The 19397-nt window shown below is 38.0% G+C and overlaps 2 protein-coding genes across 4 annotated transcripts in view; one reads left to right on the top strand and one right to left on the bottom strand.

The window, feature by feature from the left end:
* Positions 1 to 19397, top strand: part of LOC131691329 (potassium voltage-gated channel subfamily KQT member 1-like) — a 523220-nt gene that overhangs the window by 22451 nt on the left and 481372 nt on the right. The gene's annotated exons all lie outside the window — the stretch shown is intronic.
* LOC131691333 (actin, muscle-type A2-like) lies at positions 4807 to 18053 on the bottom strand. Its single transcript, XM_058977644.1, has 3 exons — positions 17993 to 18053; positions 5175 to 6151; positions 4807 to 5109 (listed from the first exon to the last, which is right to left on the bottom strand). Exons 2-3 carry the CDS (start codon positions 6097 to 6099, stop codon positions 4904 to 4906), a joined length of 1131 nt encoding a protein of 376 aa, XP_058833627.1. The 5' UTR covers positions 6100 to 6151; positions 17993 to 18053; the 3' UTR covers positions 4807 to 4903.

Below are 19397 nucleotides of genomic sequence, written 5' to 3'. Positions count from 1 at the left end.
AATATTTCCAAGTCTTGGAGCAAATTGCTTCGGCTTTTGTGCATCACTTCCGTTGGATTTATTGGTTGTAGATGGCGCACTCTGAGTGGACGACACCTTGGCACCCTTACGAGGCAATGTAGGGGAGGCTGGATTTCTCCTCTTCCTGGATTCCCCTGGGTTAACCAAAGATGTTCCCTCTCGTGGGTCGTCAGATTCTTGCTCAACGTTAGCCAAACCAGCATAGGGATTTTCGGACAGGACAGATGGCGAAGCATTCTTTAGCATTTCTGCATAAGAACGCCTTGAGCGTTCCTTAAGGGAGCGCTTAATTTTATCCCCGCGCTGCTTGTACGCAGGACATGATTTAAGAGCATGTGAAGGGCCCCCGCAGCAAATACACTTTTCAGTTTCTTTATCGCAAGAGTCATCCTCATGCTCTCCTTCGCATTTGCCGCATCGTTTCTTATTTCCACAATATGTGGCTGTGTGGCCCAACTGCTTGCAATTGCTGCAGTTCATGACCCGCGGTACGAACAGGCGAACTGGTAGGCGAACCTTGTCAAGGAGGATGTAGTTGGGAAGAGAGGACCCAGCGAATGTCACCCGAATCGAGCCTGATAGAGAGTAGGTAGTCTTACCTCCCTCGGTGTTTGCGGTATACAATTGTTTGCATTCCAAGATCTTAATCTGTTCAAGAGAGGGGTCCTTAAAGCAGCCAACCCCGTGCTCCAACAGTTCTTCGCATTTCAGGCCCGGTTCGGACACTACCCCATCGATTTCACAGGCCACACAAGGCACGTACGCTTTGAATTCCCGCGTAAAGCGCTCACAGCAAGCAATCGCGTTTGCCTGGCCGAGATCACTCACTAGAACACGTATCTTGTTTGCCCGAACACGTGTTATCTGAGTTACGGCCGGGTAATTAGCAGTCAGATCTCGAGAAAGTTTTAATATATTAACCGGTTTCTCTCCGGTCCGAAAATATACCACCCATGGCCCAGAGGAACCTTCTGGGTACTGCTTTATACGGGGAGCAATGCGAGTATTAGGGGGATCAGGGACTTCCATGATTACATCAGATGGTATTTCGCCCTCGGCCATTTAAGCACGAGGGCAGAGCGTTATATAAACGGGAATGTGTCTTATTATTTGATTACAAGGTAGAGTAAAAGTAGGGAAAAGGAAAGAAAGCAAACGAGGAAAAAAAATAAAGCAAAACTTATCTGCAAACAACGTCGATTGTTCCGCACCAGCGAAAACAATGTACTGGATTTACTGCCGGCACCAGCAGAATGGCAGCTGATGAACGAACAAAGGATGACCTTGAATCACTGAAATTTACACACCGAACACCACTGTAAAATATAACGATCCGTTCCGTTCAAAGGTTGGGAGACGTATGTCAAATTAAGTCTTGTTCGATGTCCTACATTATTTCAAAACACTAACTGCTAGATGTTCCAGGAAGGAACACAAATTAAAAGTTTTGCAAATTATTAATTTTATAATACTTGACATATGTAGTATCACATATTTCGACGGATTCGAATAGTTTGTAATAACATTGTATCCAAAATCCAAGTTGAGCAAAAAAATATGAATTTTAAAACGTGTGCGGGTTTAGTTTACAACGAATTTTGTATCATAAGCGTGATATTTTATGTAATACACTAGTAAATATTACACGCAGTATTGCATACCAATCATTCGATGACTTATAATTTCATTGAGCCTGAAATTATTGTTATCAGAATTCTTTAATCATTTGGATAAACTAGTTCGAATATTTTCCCACATGAAATTTTTTCAAAACTCTTCCATTTACTTGTTTACCAAAATTCTGATAGAGTCCTTCATATATTATGAAAGAAGCCCTAGAAAAAATTGGAATCGAGACGGTTCAATAAGTTGACCCCGAGAAATACGAAAATCGCCATTTCACAAAAAAATTGAATAACTTTCGCAATTTTCATCGGATTAAAACTAACAAGTGCTTATTTTCATTTGTTATTAGTAGGCCTTAGTTTCCCATAATAATATAATTTTTAGGATTGCTTTATCTTGGCGAAAATATTGGCCACACGCTCATTTTTCTTCACAAAATGACGAAAAATTAAGAAAAAGTTCAATAGATTCGTAAAGGACGTCAGAACCAGTAGTCGCTTTAAAACAAAATGTTCCAACAATCAAAAGTGCATTCAAATACCTTTAATTCAACATAATAATATTTCGTATCGATGCACTACAACCGAAGATATTTGGATTTTACTAAACGTACTTTTAATATTAAAGGAAAAATTCATTTTTTTCACTGTAACCCGAAAACTGTTCTACTGTAATTTTTTTTGATCTCATTTTCGGCTTCTACATTAGAAATGGTGATCGAATATTGAAGTTCAGATTTTTATTTTTATTTTGTAAACTAGTGCTTATTCCACCTAAAAGTGGGATTTTTCAACTATTTTTTTTTGTAAAAGAAACGATCCAACGTCTTTAAAAAGTTGTGGAGATTGCTTTCTCGAATATCTTTGCTAAATACACGAAGTCTCTTCTTTAAATTCTTTTAACCGATTTGCACAAACTTAGTCTCAAATGAAAGGTTCCCATCGGCTGCTATTGAATTTTTTATTGATTGGACTTCCGGTTCCAGAGTTACGGGTTAAAGAGCGCGTCCACACAGCAAATTCCCATATAAACTACAATGAAAAATTCTCAAAGGGGGGAGTAAGGGAAAATTTCAAAATCGAATTTGCATTTTTGATACCAAATGACTTTAAAATGCATGAAACTTTGAGATTTGATGAAATCTCGAAAAAAAATGTTGATAAAAGTCGTCAAACATTTTGAAAGGACATGTATTTGAAATAATTGTAAAACATAGGTAATTTTTTTTCATCCTCCGGCCGCGTTGCACAGGATGATGGGGGGGGGGGGGGTAGGTAAATGCTACGATATTTATGAATGGGAGGTTAGAATTTTGTTTACCAAATGCTACGAGAGGGAGGGAGGGGTCAAAACTCGTCGAAAAAAGCTACGTCATTTGTGTACTGCCCCTTTGAACTTTATACGTGTGTAGTGCTTCATATTTTTGCATCTTGTCCTAAAGTTTTGCTTAAATGATTTTTTTGCCCGCCACATCTATTACTTAAATATTAAGGTGTCCGCAGACGAGACGATAGGAATGAACGCCACAAAAAACGGGTTGGTTTTTTTTTCTAGCTATTTACACGCCGTAGCTATTGCCGTGTGCGAATAGAACAAAATCCAAAACGAATATTTTATGTAGCATAAGTCTGTTGTCACGTATGCAGACAGTTTTAGGATTTCCCTTGAAACGTTCAACTACCTGTATATGATCCTTCGCACTAGATGGAGATCCAATTTAGCCACTCGTTTCCTTCCTATCGGTAAAACGTTCGTAGTCCCGTTTTAATACACGACTTAGAGTGGATTGGACCCTTCCCAGCATCTAGTTAATGGTACGGTGAGAGAGATCCGGATTTATTAGGTGCGCTATATTTGTTTATGCCCCTGCTGTTGTTCCGACTCCAATTTCGCGACGCTTCACAATCGCTATTGGGGCTTATAAAATGTAAACAATACACATTGACCGCCCCCTGCCCCCATTTTGCGAAAAGTAATTAAAGAGGAAACATGTATTTCAGCGTCGCTTAACAAATTTGTATCTCGTTTAGTTTGAACACACTGTTGAGAAAATGTTGAAGAAGATTGCTATTTCCAACCACTAAAAACAACGAGCTAGCGCGAAGCGAACGACAAAAACTGACATTTTTATGTTGTGTGTACCTGGTCTGAAGAACAGAAGAAACTGTTACTTTAATTTTTGACGCGGTGAACTGTCGAGATGAGTGAGTCGCAGGAGCAAGAAGTGGTGCTCTGGCCAAATACGGTGGGTATTGACTTCAAGATTTTTTGCCTAAGACCGAGCCTTTGCTGAAGGTGAAACGGAGATTAGGATTGAAGAAGTAACACATGTCATCAATAGACTTAGACTCGCGTGGAGATAGGAGACTTGTGAGAACTAAAGAGGTTAAAAAACAAAGAAACGACATGCTCCGTCCTAAATCCGAACTCAGCTAGAAGCTTCTTCAGCTGAATTGAAACTCCAAACCCTTTAGTGAAGACTATGTTATCTCACCGTTTGACGACCCTTTCTTCAAGAAGCCGAATATCTCTTCCAATCTTGATTGGTGGTTGTGAAAAAAAGTCAAGAGCTTACTATTTTCATTCAAAAATCAAACTAATGACTGAGCAGATTAGTGCAAATTCAATTGTTTAATGAATTAACGAATTGATTTAGTAGCTGAAAGTTGGTAATATTAATCAGACCGCACCAGCTTCAAAAATTTTTAAATTTTAATTCCCCCAACTGAATTTGGGAAATGTCAGAAACATAAGTCGATGACATGTAAATTATCATATTAAAACCAACTATCAGAAAAGAAATCGTACGAAGATCCATTCGAAAATTTTGAACATCGTGATTGACTGATCTTCAACATATGATTAAATCATCATTTTGGTAAAGCCCCAAAGAATCGCAAATGACTCGCTTCTTTCGAAATATTTTTTTAAAAATTAAGTCCAAGCGCTAAAGAGCTCCTGTTACATTGTTTGGAATATAATTATAGTGAACTACTATGCGTCCACATGGTGCCTTGATGATACGAGAACGACAGGTAGATTGTGTAGAAATGATGAAACTTTCCAGTGAATTGTAAATGCACCAGCCATACATTGTTAGGAATTTCTCAACACAATTTTTATACTTCATTTGTACTAAGAAAAAAATCAAACAGTACATCTTTTTCTTAAAGATAGCAGCATACAAAATATATTTCCAAAAAAATTAAACAATAAAAAAATGTGAAAAACAGCGTGCAGCGTTTGGCGCTCAGACTTAGAAGCACTTGCGGTGAACGATTCCCGGGCCACCCTCGTCGTACTCGTGCTTCGAGATCCACATCGTCTGGAAGGTGGACAGTGACGCCAGAATGGAACCACCGATCCAGACCGAGTACTTACGTTCGGGTGGGGCAATGATCTTGATCTTGATGGTCGACGGTGCCAGCGAAGTGATTTCCTTCTGCATGCGATCGGCAATACCTAATCGAAATGGAAATGGTGTAAATTTTTGCTATAAATGTGAAATCAGAAAGGGATTAAAGTACCTGGATACATGGTGGTTCCACCGGACAGAACACTGTTGGCGTACAGATCCTTACGGATGTCAACATCGCATCGCATGATCGAGTTGTAGACAGTCTCGTGAACACCGGACGCTTCCATACCGAGGAACGACGGCTGGAACAGAGCTTCCGGGGCACGGAAGCGTTCGTTTCCGATGGTGATGACTTGACCGTCAGGCAATTCGTATGATTTCTCCGAAGAGGACGAGGCAGCCGAAGCTTGCATTTCCTGTTCAAAGTCCAAGGCAACGTAGCACAGCTTCTCCTTAATATCTCGGACAATTTCTCTCTCGGCAGTGGTAGTGAATGAGTAGCCGCGTTCAGTCAAAATTTTCATCAGATAGTCGGTCAAATCCCGACCGGCCAAGTCCATACGAAGGATAGCGTGCGGCAGAGCGTATCCTTCATAGATGGGAACCGTGTGAGAGACACCATCTCCAGAGTCCAACACCACTCCAGTGGTACGACCGGATGCGTACAGCGATAGCACGGCCTGAATGGCTACGTACGCAGCGGGGACAGCGAACGTCTCAAACATGATCTGTGTCATCTTCTCCCGGTTGGACTTCGGGTTCAGCGGAGCCTCCGTCAGCAGTACCGGATGCTCTTCCGGCGCCACACGCAACTCATTGTAGAACGTGTGATGCCAGATCTTCTCCATATCGTCCCAGTTGGTGATGATACCGTGCTCGATCGGATACTTGAGCGTCAGGATACCTCGCTTGGACTGGGCTTCGTCACCAACGTAGGCGTCCTTTTGACCCATACCGACCATCACACCCTGGTGCCGAGGGCGACCCACAATGGACGGGAAGACGGCACGTGGGGCGTCGTCACCGGCAAAGCCTGCCTTGCACATGCCGGATCCATTATCGATGACTAAACCTCCGGCATCGTCGTCACACATGCTGGCAGATTGTGATGGTGCGTGTGAGCGGGGAGCGTATCAAGAGAGCGAGCTGGTTGGGTGCGAGAAAAAGAAATGGGAGTTAGAGTGAATTCAACTAGCGATGCCAGAATGTGAGGAGATTTGGTTTATATTAACAAAAATATTGAAAATTACTCAACATACTCAAAGAACAAACGCTCATTGATAAACATATGATTGGGGTGTTTAAGCCAACTGTCAAAATTTAATTTGAGGGGAAATTACGGATTAATCATTATTGGTTGAGCAATCAACAGTAGTTAACGAATGAGTAAAATTTTCTCTTACGGTTGCTACCATCAGCTGTGATTAACGAGTAACGTTTTGTTCGCATATTTCCTCTCAATGTGAATTTTTACAGTTTATTTATACTCTCAAATAAGGTATTTGTCGAAAAATGAGAAATATTGTGTATGAAAGATTCAGCTTATTGGGCATTCCTTGCAATTTAATAATTAATTGTAGGTATAAGTGACACTTGATCCATGGCCAGTAATCTCATTATAACTCCCAGAAGGTAAAAGCCATTTGAAATGCTGAGATTTTTAAACTGAGTTTGACATACGACTACCAGTTTAGAATCGAGCAATCTTCGCATTCCACGCTCTATAAGCACGGTGTGTTTGGTAGAACAATTTTATTCGAAAAAAATCGGCATTGCTAAAACTTCAGCACGTGATAGAATGCGCTTTTCCCTTTCATTTGAAAGTAAAATTAAAATATTCTATCGGGGGCTCCAGAACAACTTTTTATTTTAATGTTTTTTTATTTGAAAACTTAAGTTTTTCAATGAAACTGGTTCGCATTTTTGCCTCTAGGTAGTACTTTAGACATTCAAATATTACTAAAAGTGACAATCTGATGGACAATTTCATTGTGTACAACTTTGTAGAAAACTACATCGCGATCTAAAATCGCCAGAGAAAGATATTAAATTTTTATCAAAGTTTCTAGATTCGCACGGGGCCTATTGGTTAAGAAGCTTTGTTCCAAAACATTTTTATTTGTAAAAAAATGGATTGCCTTATTTTAACAGTGTACTCAGAAGAACTTGAATGCTAGCAAAGTCCCACTTTGAAGAGTAAAAAAACATAATCCCAGATTCTACCATTTTATGCGCACCAATGATATTTTAGGAGCATGGAGATATAGAGAAGAGTAGATAAAATTTTAACGAAATTAGTACTCTTTTGAAAGATGCTGGGCAATGCAGCAAAATGAAACAATTTGTTTCTGTCACAGATATACAGTAAAGATCCATTTTTCTCAGCCCCTTGGCGAATTTTAAGCTGATAAAACAGGAACATTGATAAAATCGGGACATATATTTTTCTGTCTTTTTAATAAACCGAAGCTCTTAAAATATTCTTCCTTGTTCCTTAGATATAGCCTTGCAACCTTTTCTGATTATTTACTTTAAGTTCCCCTTAAGGGGGCTGACAGTGCAAAATTTAAAAATAAATAATATTTTTATTTTTGCATTTTTCGGATCTCTAAGATAAGAAATATATGCCTAAGAAAGGATTTATTTGAATTCAACTTGGTTCGTTTGCTAGAGCCCATTAAACTACCAACTATCAATTTTCATATGAAGCTGATAAAATCGGTTCAAAAAGCTGATAAAATCGGGGGTAGATAAAATCGGGTGCTGATAAAATCGGGTCTCCACTTTATTTGTTTCTTCTTTTTTTCTTCACTCATTCTGGAGTACGCTTGATGTAACCTTGAATCCACCTTTTTGCTCGTTAGCATCGTGTGGGATATCTATATTTGGCCTAAATTTTAACTTTATATTATATCAAACTCAATTATATATTCAGTCATTTGATTTGATTTCGATTGAGAATCCTGATTGACACTGAACTGAACTGGCAACTCTGTCTTCTTGATATGTTGTCTTTGCTTTTATCCCATATTATGAGGGAAATCTTCAATAAACAGACTTATTACTTGAATGTATGGTACAGCCTGATATTTTCTTGTTCGTTTTCTGTTGTGATCCGTGTATAACGAGTAACGACTCCGGAATTTCTTCTTAAAGGAAATTATGAAACATGGTTTTATTCTTTTTTCTAAGATTATGTGCTGCGATTTGGAAATAAAATTGGAGTACAAGCAAAACTCTGCATCTATAAATTCTGATGAAATGAATCTACCCCAAAAGATAACAAACATGGATTCAAAACTCGAAGGGCTTTTTTTCAATCATCTTTCTTTTAATGTTGATAAAGACAAACAGGATTCTCAACCCAAAATTGCAATAAAATCCGTCGTTTATTACAATGACTCAAACTGTCTACTTTAGTTCATTCAAATATAAAGCTTTGAATTTAAGCCAATTGTATTTTACCAGGCAGGATAGGATAAGGAAGAAGGGTCATTCTAGTTTACATTAGCTATCCCCTAGAGCGAGAAAAGTAATGAAAAAGGCATGATAAAATCCGTTACTACATTAATCAACATCTTGAAAAAGTCTAAGATTATCGAATAAATTTGGTCAACACCTTAACACACCTCATAAAGTGTCATTTTCGCCCAAGACCCGGAGAAATCTGAAAATATATTTTTTCTGCTGAGAATGGGACTTTGTACACATTGAAATTTATCTGAATTTACTGTTCATTTAAACCGAACATTTTTTTGTAAGTCCTTGTTAATCGACTTCTTAATCCATAAGCCCCGCGCACACCTAAAAACTGATTAAATTTTAATAACTTTCTCGGGTGATTTTATATCGATTTATAGTATTCTACGAAGTTGTAGACAATGGGATTGTTCATCAGATTCTCACTTTTAGTATTTTTTGAATGTCTATAGTACCAATTAGTAGCATGAATGCCAAATAATTTCATTAAAAAGCTTAAGTTTTCAATCAAAAAACTTTAAAATAAAAAGTTGTTCTAGACCCCCCGACAGAATATTTTAATTTTACTTTCAAATGAAAGGGAAAAGTCCATTCTTTCATATTCCGAAGATGCCGATTTTTTTTAATAAAGTTGTTCGACAAAGACACCGTGTAAGCTTACACAAATCAAAGCAGGTCAACCGCTCCGTGTGCTATGCATGAGTTTGTCGTATCTCCAAACTCACCTAAAACGTTGCAATAAAAACTCATACAACCGAATCAAAAAACCCTTTTCCATCATTACATTATCGGCGTAAAGAGTTATATCTTAGATGTTTCTTCCTTGCAGATTAGGCAATATTTGGAAAAGAATACATTGATTGCATAAAAATGGAACTAACCGTCGGAAAAAAAAACCGTAGCATACCGGAGAAAAACCCTTAGTAACAGATTCATCTTCGTAAATAGATTATATTTTGGAATGGATTTTTTATTGAGCAGCTCACGATTTACAACAACGCATCGGACATGGGGGTAAAATTTATCCATTTTGAAAAGAGTTGCATTCCGTAATATCTGATAAATTTGTATATTTCTGTTCCAATATATCTCTCATATTATTATTAACTCAGCGAAAAAGGCACATTTTTTGGCGATACAGAGAGTGTTAGTATATCCATTTAAATTCCATATACTAATACCACTTTTGAACAATATTCCCCTAAATTTTCATGGCAGAAATACTTAAAATTGAGCGAATGACAGTGAATCTTCGAAGGCTCCTCGTCGAAAACTTGTCTTGCGGTGGACATCATAACTCAAAATCTACTGGGCCAATCGTTTTGCACAGCTCTCAGTTTTTTCATTTTTTGTAGTACTTTGAAGGTAAAAATCTGATTTTTGCTGACCAAATCGGTTAACATGTTATTGTAAAATAAAATAGTATTTTTGTAAAACGCTTCCATAGTTATCTGGGCAACGACGTGAAGAAGAACTTTACGAAATTTTAGAACGATTGATCCAGGAGATTTTGAGTTATGGTATACACCGTGTTTTTTCGAGGTGTCTCCTGAAGATTCGGTGTTACTCGCCCAATTTTCAATATTTTGCAATGAAAATCTAGGAACATTTAGTTGAAATATTGAACTATAGTATGAAAATTGATTGAAAAAACGAACTCTCTCGTATTATCAAAAAGGTTTCTACGAACAATTTTTTTTCACCAAAAATACGTTGGCCCACTCCGCCTTAATTCCCAGTTCGTAGACTTGAGATTACGATATGTGATGATATCTAGCAACATATTTGAATGATCAAAGATGATGCTTTTGTGTTTACGGTTCGAGCTCGTTGAGCAAGAACCAGTTTGCCAACTCATGCGTAATACTGTCAGAACATAGAATTACATCTAACACCTCAAATGTTGAACGATTTACTACATTGTATATGCAAAGGAAAATCACGGCATTTTAATCCCTTTGCGGAACCTGTTTTAACAGATCTCGCAACCGATTTTAAGCGTGCATGATTAGTGATTCTAACCTACTAACACGTTTAATCCGCCACACCATGTATGACATGAGTCATCGTTTTTACCTAAAGATGAATCATATTTTACCTAAAAAAATGAGTTCTTCATTTCACCACACAGGGGGTGCCAACACTCGTAGAAGGCATCTAATTTCTATCTCTGTCCATTGAAAAGTTAGTGTTGGCGCCCTCTATGTGGTGGAATGTAGAACTATTTTTTTAGTTAAAAAATGACTCATGTCAGATTTTAAAATTCTCTCAGAAATAGTATTCACTTCAATCCAATCATTCAAAATAAAGTTCACGGGAATGGACTACTGATTCACCACCATGTGCTGTTAGGCCCCATGCAAAACTGACTCAGACATCACTTCACTAATAACTTTAATAACTTCTCTCAAGGAAGTTAGATTGATTTGCAGTCTTCGACAAAGTTGTAAACAATGAAATTTTCTTTCTTATTTTCACTTACAATGCTAAACTGATGCATACAGTGCCATCTAGCAGTAAAAAATGCCAGTTGGTTGAATTTCTCCATGAAAATCGTTGGAAAATCCCATACAAACTTCGAACACCTTGGACCGGTAAATAGAGTTGTTCAATTTATTTCAAATTTAGAGCAGACGCTCCTGGCAGGACTAGGAATCTAGGGCTGGGATTAATTTGTTTTCTTATCACTATAGTTTGCACGCCTCATGCAACCGTTTACAGCTTACCGTTAAAACATCCCATGATTTTCGCGAAAAAAACGTTATGGAATACTTTAAAGGTCCTAACACAACGTTGGTTGCTGGTGTTTGTTGTTTTGCAAACTGTCTATTCACTCTGAAGTAAAAAGGTCGCGCTAGGGGACAACAGAGCAAAATATTGATTTTCCTAGCTCCTAGATTTTTTGACGCTTCGAATAAGATGGTTTCAAGTAATTTTGGCATTATGAACATAAATGAACATAGAATGTAAATATATTAAATGAATTTTTCTGTTCATTCGAGCGTCCCAATTTTTTTTTGTAGTGAAGCAAACAATTTTTTGTAAGTAATTGTGATGTGTTGGTCTTATATATGACAAAATAAAATGTTAAAAATTAAATTGATCGGGGTAGCTCAAAAATTCATGAAAAAGATCACGATTTCATAAACTGAATGAGTCTCGTAAACCGTGACCAAGTTCCTGAAATCATGAATAACAAACCTCGTATTCACAAAACTATTTGTGTTTCCAAAATACTGGTTCGCTCAAAATATACCCGGGGCGTTGCATTCGAATATTGCGATGTTTATGATTTCAGAAGCTTATTCACGAATTTTGTGCTCTCTTAACACGTTTCCGTGCCGTTATATTCATGAGCTTACTATCGGATTTTTCTGTCAGACTAGTGGGATTTACGAGACTTGCAGTATCTTGATTTCAGAATTTAAGTCGCAATTTTCGTAATTTCTATTCTCGTTATTGTGATATTTTAGTCATAAGAAGAATCAGTCATGTTCATGATTTTTGATATTTTAATAACAAGTAATGTGATTTATGTTCATGATTTCAGAAACTTTGTGTCGATTTTCAAAATTTTAGTTCATGCTATCGTGATATTTTATTCTAGAGTTTACTTTCGAATTTGATACGTGGAGGGATGTGACTCATGTTCATAATATCAGAAGTTTTATAATGGTATTCGTAATTTCTCCTCGTTTTATCACGATCTACTATGTTTGGTTTCTGTTGGTTTTTTTACTCGGAGTAACGTGACAGTAACAAGATCATGAAATGTGTGACTGATTCGTGGTATCTTGTCCTGTGAACTGTATCACGAACACGATTTGTGGTACTCCGCGTACTTTTCGTTTTCTGCCCGGACATCACACTGAACCATGTCAAATCAATAACGATGTTCGAGGTCCTAATAATTTTCCTATATCTACCTCACGTACCTATTACTGGTCGCTAGCAGCTAGACAATTCATGAAAAGTCTATGGAACAAAAATGATTCCACGAATAATGCTCCAAATTTTGTGAAAAAGTTCACGTAAAAATTTCGTTGCCATATTGCATGCAATTGAAAATGATTAGAGATATCTTCTAAATATCACATGCACGTGAAATAGATCGTAAAGCATATACTAGGAATCATAAATCACAAATCCATGAACAATATTTCATGATTTTATGAACTATTCGGCGAGCACGAACGGTCAGACGTGGCTATTGTACGAGCAATCATGAATCATTTCACGAATACTTTGATAATATTTTATGATTTCATGAACTAGTTCACGAACACGATTGATAAGTCGTGACTATTATACTAGGCATCATGAACCAGTTCACGAATACATGAATAATATTTCGTTATTTTGTGAACGAACAAAGACGGATCGTGACTAATATCTCAAATCATGAATTAGTTCATTAGGATTAGGATTGAATGGATTCATGATTAAAATTCCGTTCCAAGTTTCTTGAAATAGTTCAAGAAAAAATATCCAGAATGTTTCGATTTTGTGAATTAATGTTCTGAATTCTATGAATAACATCATGAGTCAACCTTTGGTTTTATGAACGACCTTCCTAGAGTTGCGTTATGCGGACGTTACTCAAATGAATTTGAACATCATTATCAAAAATTTGGAATGTAGAAAACGACCGGATGGATTTTAGAGGATTTTCGGCTTTCACGGTCTAGAAATAATAACGGCTGTAGCATGCTACCCGACGTGTCGGCCACCAGTTTTGGCCTTTTTCAAGGGAAATATCATGAAAAAGGTCAACCGGTGGCCGAAACGTCGGGCAGTATACAACAGCCGTTCTTATTTCTAGACCGTGAAAGCCGAAAATCCACTAAAAATTATCAAAAATGATTTGTGTTTATGATCCTGTTTTCGTAATGTAAAATCGTGGTTGTTCCTGAATTCATGGCACTTTATTCACGATTTTGGGAACATAGAGTGCATAGAGCGAATTCGTTATTAAGAATAGGGTATTTTTCGGACATAATGTCCCAAAACTCCAACTTTCCCACTATTTGGGGAAACCAAAATATTTTCATTGAAATGTTCCGAATATTTTCTTAGAAGAAGGTATGCATTATTCATCATATGGTAAATGGGTAATGAGAGACGCGGACGAAGATAGCCCATCAGCAGCCCATGCATAGAATTTCAGTGCTCTTCAGTACATAATAACAGAGAACTACTATTTCCAATGCAACTGGAGCTCCTTTTTTTCGGTGTTCGGACAATCTACGGTGGTGGGAGCCCCTTTGGTGCTCCCTTCGGGACCATATTTTCTCTCAATGGTGCTGGCCGAAATAAACATCTTCGCCCAACACAGCACAACAAGACTAACCATGCTCCAGTGAAGGAAAACTTAGTCCCACATTCGGACGGACATCCTAAACAGAAAGCAGAGACTGATCCTGCTAATCAAAGGGACCAGCGTTGCAGACTCTCGACACATTAAATCGTCTTATAGCGCTATGTTGAACAACAGACTAGAGAGCGCATCGCTTTGCTTCGATCCATCTAACGTCACAAACGAGTCAGATGTATCTCCGGCTATTTTAAAATGTGAATTCGATACATCCAGCGTCATACGAAATAGCTTGATGAGTTTTGTTGAAAAACCACGTTCTAACGTTATCTGTCACAGGTAGCTTCGTTTCACTGAATCGTACGCCGTCTTCAAAGCCACCAACAGATGATCCCGATCAGAAGCACATAACGAAAACATTTCGAAACTATATCTCGCGCTAATATTTGTTATAATTTAACTACTAACGAGCCCAGATGTATAACAAAGTTTGCCACGAAAAGTGTATTCTGCTGTATTCTTGTTGTTGTATTCTGATCCGGACTCCACCAAATAATTCAGAATTTGGCGTAAGCTATACATCTCGTCCAGCGTCGCTCGACCTTCTCGAACCCGCTTTTGGTATAGAATACAGGGATCGTTAGGCCTTAATAGTTAGGTTTGTCCATTTAACGGCAACACAAAATGCTCCTTTGACTTGATAAACTCTTCTGTATGATTTTTCAATTGAACGAATGGTTAAACATGACCAGAATCAGATCAGATCCAAGATTCAACCCAAGTTACCATTGCACAATATTGGTTATACAATTGCACTAATGTTGAACCTCCACTGTAGCATTTACATTGCTAGCAAGCTCTATAGCAGCATCGTAAATGCATACATCAACAGTCGAAATATAACATTAATGCTTGCTTTATATACGTATATAAAGCTGATAAAACGCATGCATGCTTCGAAGATCTTTAAATCATATATTTGCATTTAGTTCAACTATAGAGCAACTATCAAGTCGATATAATGCTAATGCAATTCTGGGAATTTATTTGCTCTGCTACTTCTCTTGAGAATTATGTTCGGCATATGTCATTGCACTTGCCGTGAAGGACGAGACAGGGTACCTATGATCGAGGCTTACTAAAGGAAATTGTCGTAAAACAGAATTCATGTGACGTGAGAACCAAATCCCGTTAAGGTTAAACTATTTATTACAATGCACTAGAAGGAAGACATTTACAGTTCCAAACAGTATTTTAATATTCCTTCTTTTTGTTCATCATACCGAACAGAAAAAATAAGAAAGCGTTGCAAAAACATTACAGAACATGACAGCCAATTGAAGCATTCTAATAGCATAAGTGGTGCAGAAATCAGGCTTTTCAACTTAACATTAATGCATTCGTGCTATGTGATAGAAAAAGTGGTGTAAAAAACAGGATACCAATCTCTGCTAGTAGAGCTTCCATTTCCCCACGGTTTTCAGCTTCCCGGAATTCGAGAAAAAAATTCCCGGGATCCCGGGAATACACAAGAAAAATAAAAAGAATGACTTATTTCCTTGAAAATAATAGAATAAATTTAAAAGTTGTCAAACCTGATTGATTGCATAAATATCCGTCCTAAAATAATTGTCAGAAGATGTCGATTTGACGGAATACACAGCATTGAATCATTTTGATAACTCGTCACTCAGTTTATACAATATCAACTTCTTTTGAATAATTTTTCTTGGATCAACCTTAAATAACCTAAATTCTAGTAATCACGATTACGATTGCGACAATATCCCGAACAGCTACTGGAGTTACTGTCCGAAATTGGAATTTGTTGCAGAGCATTTCGATGAGATGGGATCAATTTAATGCAAAGCCATCTTTGGTTACCCTCGATGAAATGATTCAGCTGCTCCTGGATAGTGGGCGATCAAGTGAAAAAACGTGACATATCGAATCCGTTCCGGCACAGTTCGATCAGCATCGCTCCGAACAAAGATCGAATCAAAATAAAGCGGATAAAGGACGAACTACGCAGCGATGGGTGAAGTCTACCATCGATTTTCTGTTAATGGAGAGTATCCGAATTGCTTGGTCTTAAGGCAATTCAAAAATACTGCATCCTTGAAAACGACATTGAATGAGTTTGGATGTGCAGGATATTGGACAGATACGGCGTTCCGTAATTCTTTTCATACAAATTTAAAGATTCCGGAATGCTAAATTGTATGTACAATTCATATAATAAAATTGATTTTACAATTCCAGTATAACACATTGGACGAAATATGCATTCGATGAACGTACCAAATAGCGTTTGCGTTAAGCACGATATCTTTACAAACCATCCTAATTTTTGAAACTAAAACTAATAAATTTTTAAAAGAAATCAGCCCACTTCCGTAACTAATTCCTATTTGCAAACACTTTCATTGAAGATCTAGTTAATAAAATAAGCAATATTTAAAAATCCAAAAATTGGTTCATCGGTTGCGGAGATATCATGTGCACCACTAACGCTACTGTAAAGAAATAGTTTGTCGATTTTAACCTGAAAACATGATCATTCTTAAGCGAAGACTTGCGTATAGTTTGGACACTATACCTTAAAAACCATAAAAAATGTCTTCATTTTACCGAGTTCAAAGATATATCGCCAATTGATCAGCGAACCGGTTGGAAACGTATAAGTTACAAGTACTACCCACCCCGAGTGTTTGTCGGTCGAGATATTTCCTGCAGATTTTTTTTTGCAGAAAGTAAGTTTTTTTTGGAATAAATTAAAAAATCTTTTTCCCGGTATTCCCGAATCCCGGGAATAAAGAAACACAATTTTCCGGGATTCGGTAACCCCGGGAAAGCTAAAAATCCCGGGATTCCCGGGACATAAATTGCCGGGATGGAACCTCTATGTGATGGTAAAATATTTTGCCTTTCCTGGCATTATATCAGCATTATATAAGAATATAGGGCTTAACGATTTGGATACGATGGTGCATTGACATGCAGTAGAGGGCCTGCATGACAAAACAACAGGTCATAAAATTCGACCATCTCCGATTCAAACGAAACATTACAGTTGTGTTAGGTGGATGAATCTCCCATAGATTGTACATGGTATAAGTTCCTGATGCTTCAAAAGCCACTTTAAAAACGCATATTTTCAACGTAATTTTGTCGTAGACTTCAACAACTTTGCTGAAGACACCAAGTCTCCAACTAAAGTTGCGCGATGAACTAATTCTTCATAACTTCGGGAAGAATTAATCACAACGACTATTTTATCGCTGCTTTATATTGCAACACTTCTTTAGAAATGCTAAACTTTGAAAGTTGACGGTTTCTAAATTGGGTGATCTTAGCCTTAAAAATGTTTTCAAACATTTATTTCACTTTTCATTTCCTTATAAGTGTTTAACTTGAGATAGAGAACTTGTATTCAGAATCCTATTATACCTCTTATACCTATTCAGCACTCAAATCTAGACTAGTCATCGACTTAATTTATTTTAATGATTCTTTATTTTTAATTTAACACTGATTGGCCATTGTGATAATTGATGGCACAAAAAATCTGCAATTAATTTTATAAATCCGATCCCAATGCTGCTTTTAATCGTTTAGTACCGAATTTTTCAGACAATAAAATAAATTTAATTCTGAAAATGGTCGATATTTTCGTGGTTCGATAGCCAGTGGAATATATTTCGAGCTTGTGTACTGCTTGATCCGATCAGTTCCCGCACGACAACAAAACGCACAATTAATAATTCTCAACCATTTTACATAGCCACCGTTACTCGTCATCCAATGGCGCGGTGCTAGTAACGCTATGATAAGCTCGCTCGCCTGTCGAATAGTACGAGCCAATCATAGTGCAGATAACGATTGATTGCCTAAGCCAAATCCATTGATGCGTGGTGGTGGTAACCTCCAACTAAGCAATATCCTCAAAAATGGCTATTAACTGTATCACATTTCAAGTAATTATCGGAAAAAATCCGAATAATTGTTCCACACTTCTCCGCCTTCACCCGGATGTGCAGCCCGTATTGCGACGGATCACTAAACTTTGAAACAGATCTCTCCACAATCAAAACATAATGCCAAATCATTCAGAAATGTTCTTCTGATTCAATCATTGTTCTATACCAACTAAAAGTTCAAACTAACGATGGAATTAATCCTTGCTCACCAACCTCGAACAACAGCAGCGGCAGAACTACTACACTCTAGTGACCACTTCAGGTACTCGAATCGAAGACTGAGATTGTCGGATCCACGAGATCCCTTTTTATACCGGCTTTCCTGTGCCGAAAACCCTTTTCCATCCCATTTCCCCTTTAAGGCGCATCCTCAAACCAAACCTCAACCGTCTCATTTTCCCTAACTCACATGTCATCGCAGCATCAAAGAACGCCCCGGCTACTTACTACACAATCGAACTGATCAATTCGACGCCGCTAGACTACTTACCCATAAACGGATTGCCGAACGAGAAAAACAAACGACACAAGTCAAGTCCTTAAATGGTGCGATCTTGACGACCACGACGACGACGACGGTGCGTTGTTTCAAAAATACCCATCACTAATAGTTTCGGGAACTATCGAAATAAAAACACAAAAAGAAAACTAATTCGTGCCATGTCGCACACGCGACCGACCGAACGATCGCGAATCATTCGAATCGATCGATGCACTCGTTTGGCAATTGCATCAAATCAATCACCATCCCTGCTGCAGTAGTGTGCTATGTACGTGCGTGTTTCCCCTTTTCACACGTAGGTATTTACATACTTTTAGCCCTATACGTTTTTGTTGGTAGAAACATTTAATTTTAGAACCCGCGTGTGACTCGTGCCATATGTCTATAGTTTTTCTTGACTAGTTTTTCGCATCCTACCTACACTATTTACTGTGTTTTGCGTGCGGCGGACCGCGCGCCACGCCTGACGCCAAGGAATTCCGCGCGTAACATACATCAAACACTCGAAGCATTATATTGTCGCACTATAACAAGCGATCAACCGAACAGACCGGATTCTAAACATGGTGCGGCACGCGTCAATGTTTCTCTGCTATATTTACGATTTGCCGCATGGTGAACACGAACAAGAAGAAAAAAAAACGGAGGCACGGTACAAAGTTGGTAATCGGAGAAGGATAATCCGTGGCTGGCTATTGGGTTGAATCGTGCGAGCGTTGTACCTTTATTGATTACCGCTTTGCTGTCTTTGGTTTGTGCTGCTCATTCAAACGCTTTGCTGCGGCAGCGGTCAGCGGTGTGTTTACGGGGAGAATTATGTCAACGGTGGATTATGTAAGGCATGTGAGAAGCAAGTTCAACGCATCGTCGGTCGCGTATTATCTAGTTCTAATTTACCGGAGCAGTTGATCGATGGATAAATATTTGTATGACGAACAACTTTAGTTTGGATATGGAGTCACATCTCAATTATGACCGTACGTGAGTAGAAATGGGAGTCTCATCTATAAGAAAGGATAACATATGGTCAATCTGTATCTGTTACATTAATCTTACATAATTCACAGACTTGTGCACCAGAGTCATAGAGTATACCGATGAAACTTTATCGCACGG

This window comes from Topomyia yanbarensis, chromosome 3 (genome assembly GCF_030247195.1).
Source record: "Topomyia yanbarensis strain Yona2022 chromosome 3, ASM3024719v1, whole genome shotgun sequence".
NCBI classification, from domain to species: domain Eukaryota; kingdom Metazoa; phylum Arthropoda; class Insecta; order Diptera; family Culicidae; genus Topomyia; species Topomyia yanbarensis.
Note: the sequence above shows the minus strand (reverse complement) of the source record. Positions and strands in the feature narration are given on the sequence as shown.

Bases quoted from the DNA above. Each gene is read 5' to 3' on its own strand.
- LOC131691333 (XM_058977644.1), bottom strand. From the start codon at position 6,099: ATGTGTGACGACGATGCCGGAGGTTTAGTCATCGATAATGGATCCGGC. The intron at 5,110-5,174 runs GTACTTTAATCC...CATTTCGATTAG, and splicing joins TGGAACCACCATGTATCCAG to GTATTGCCGATCGCATGCAG.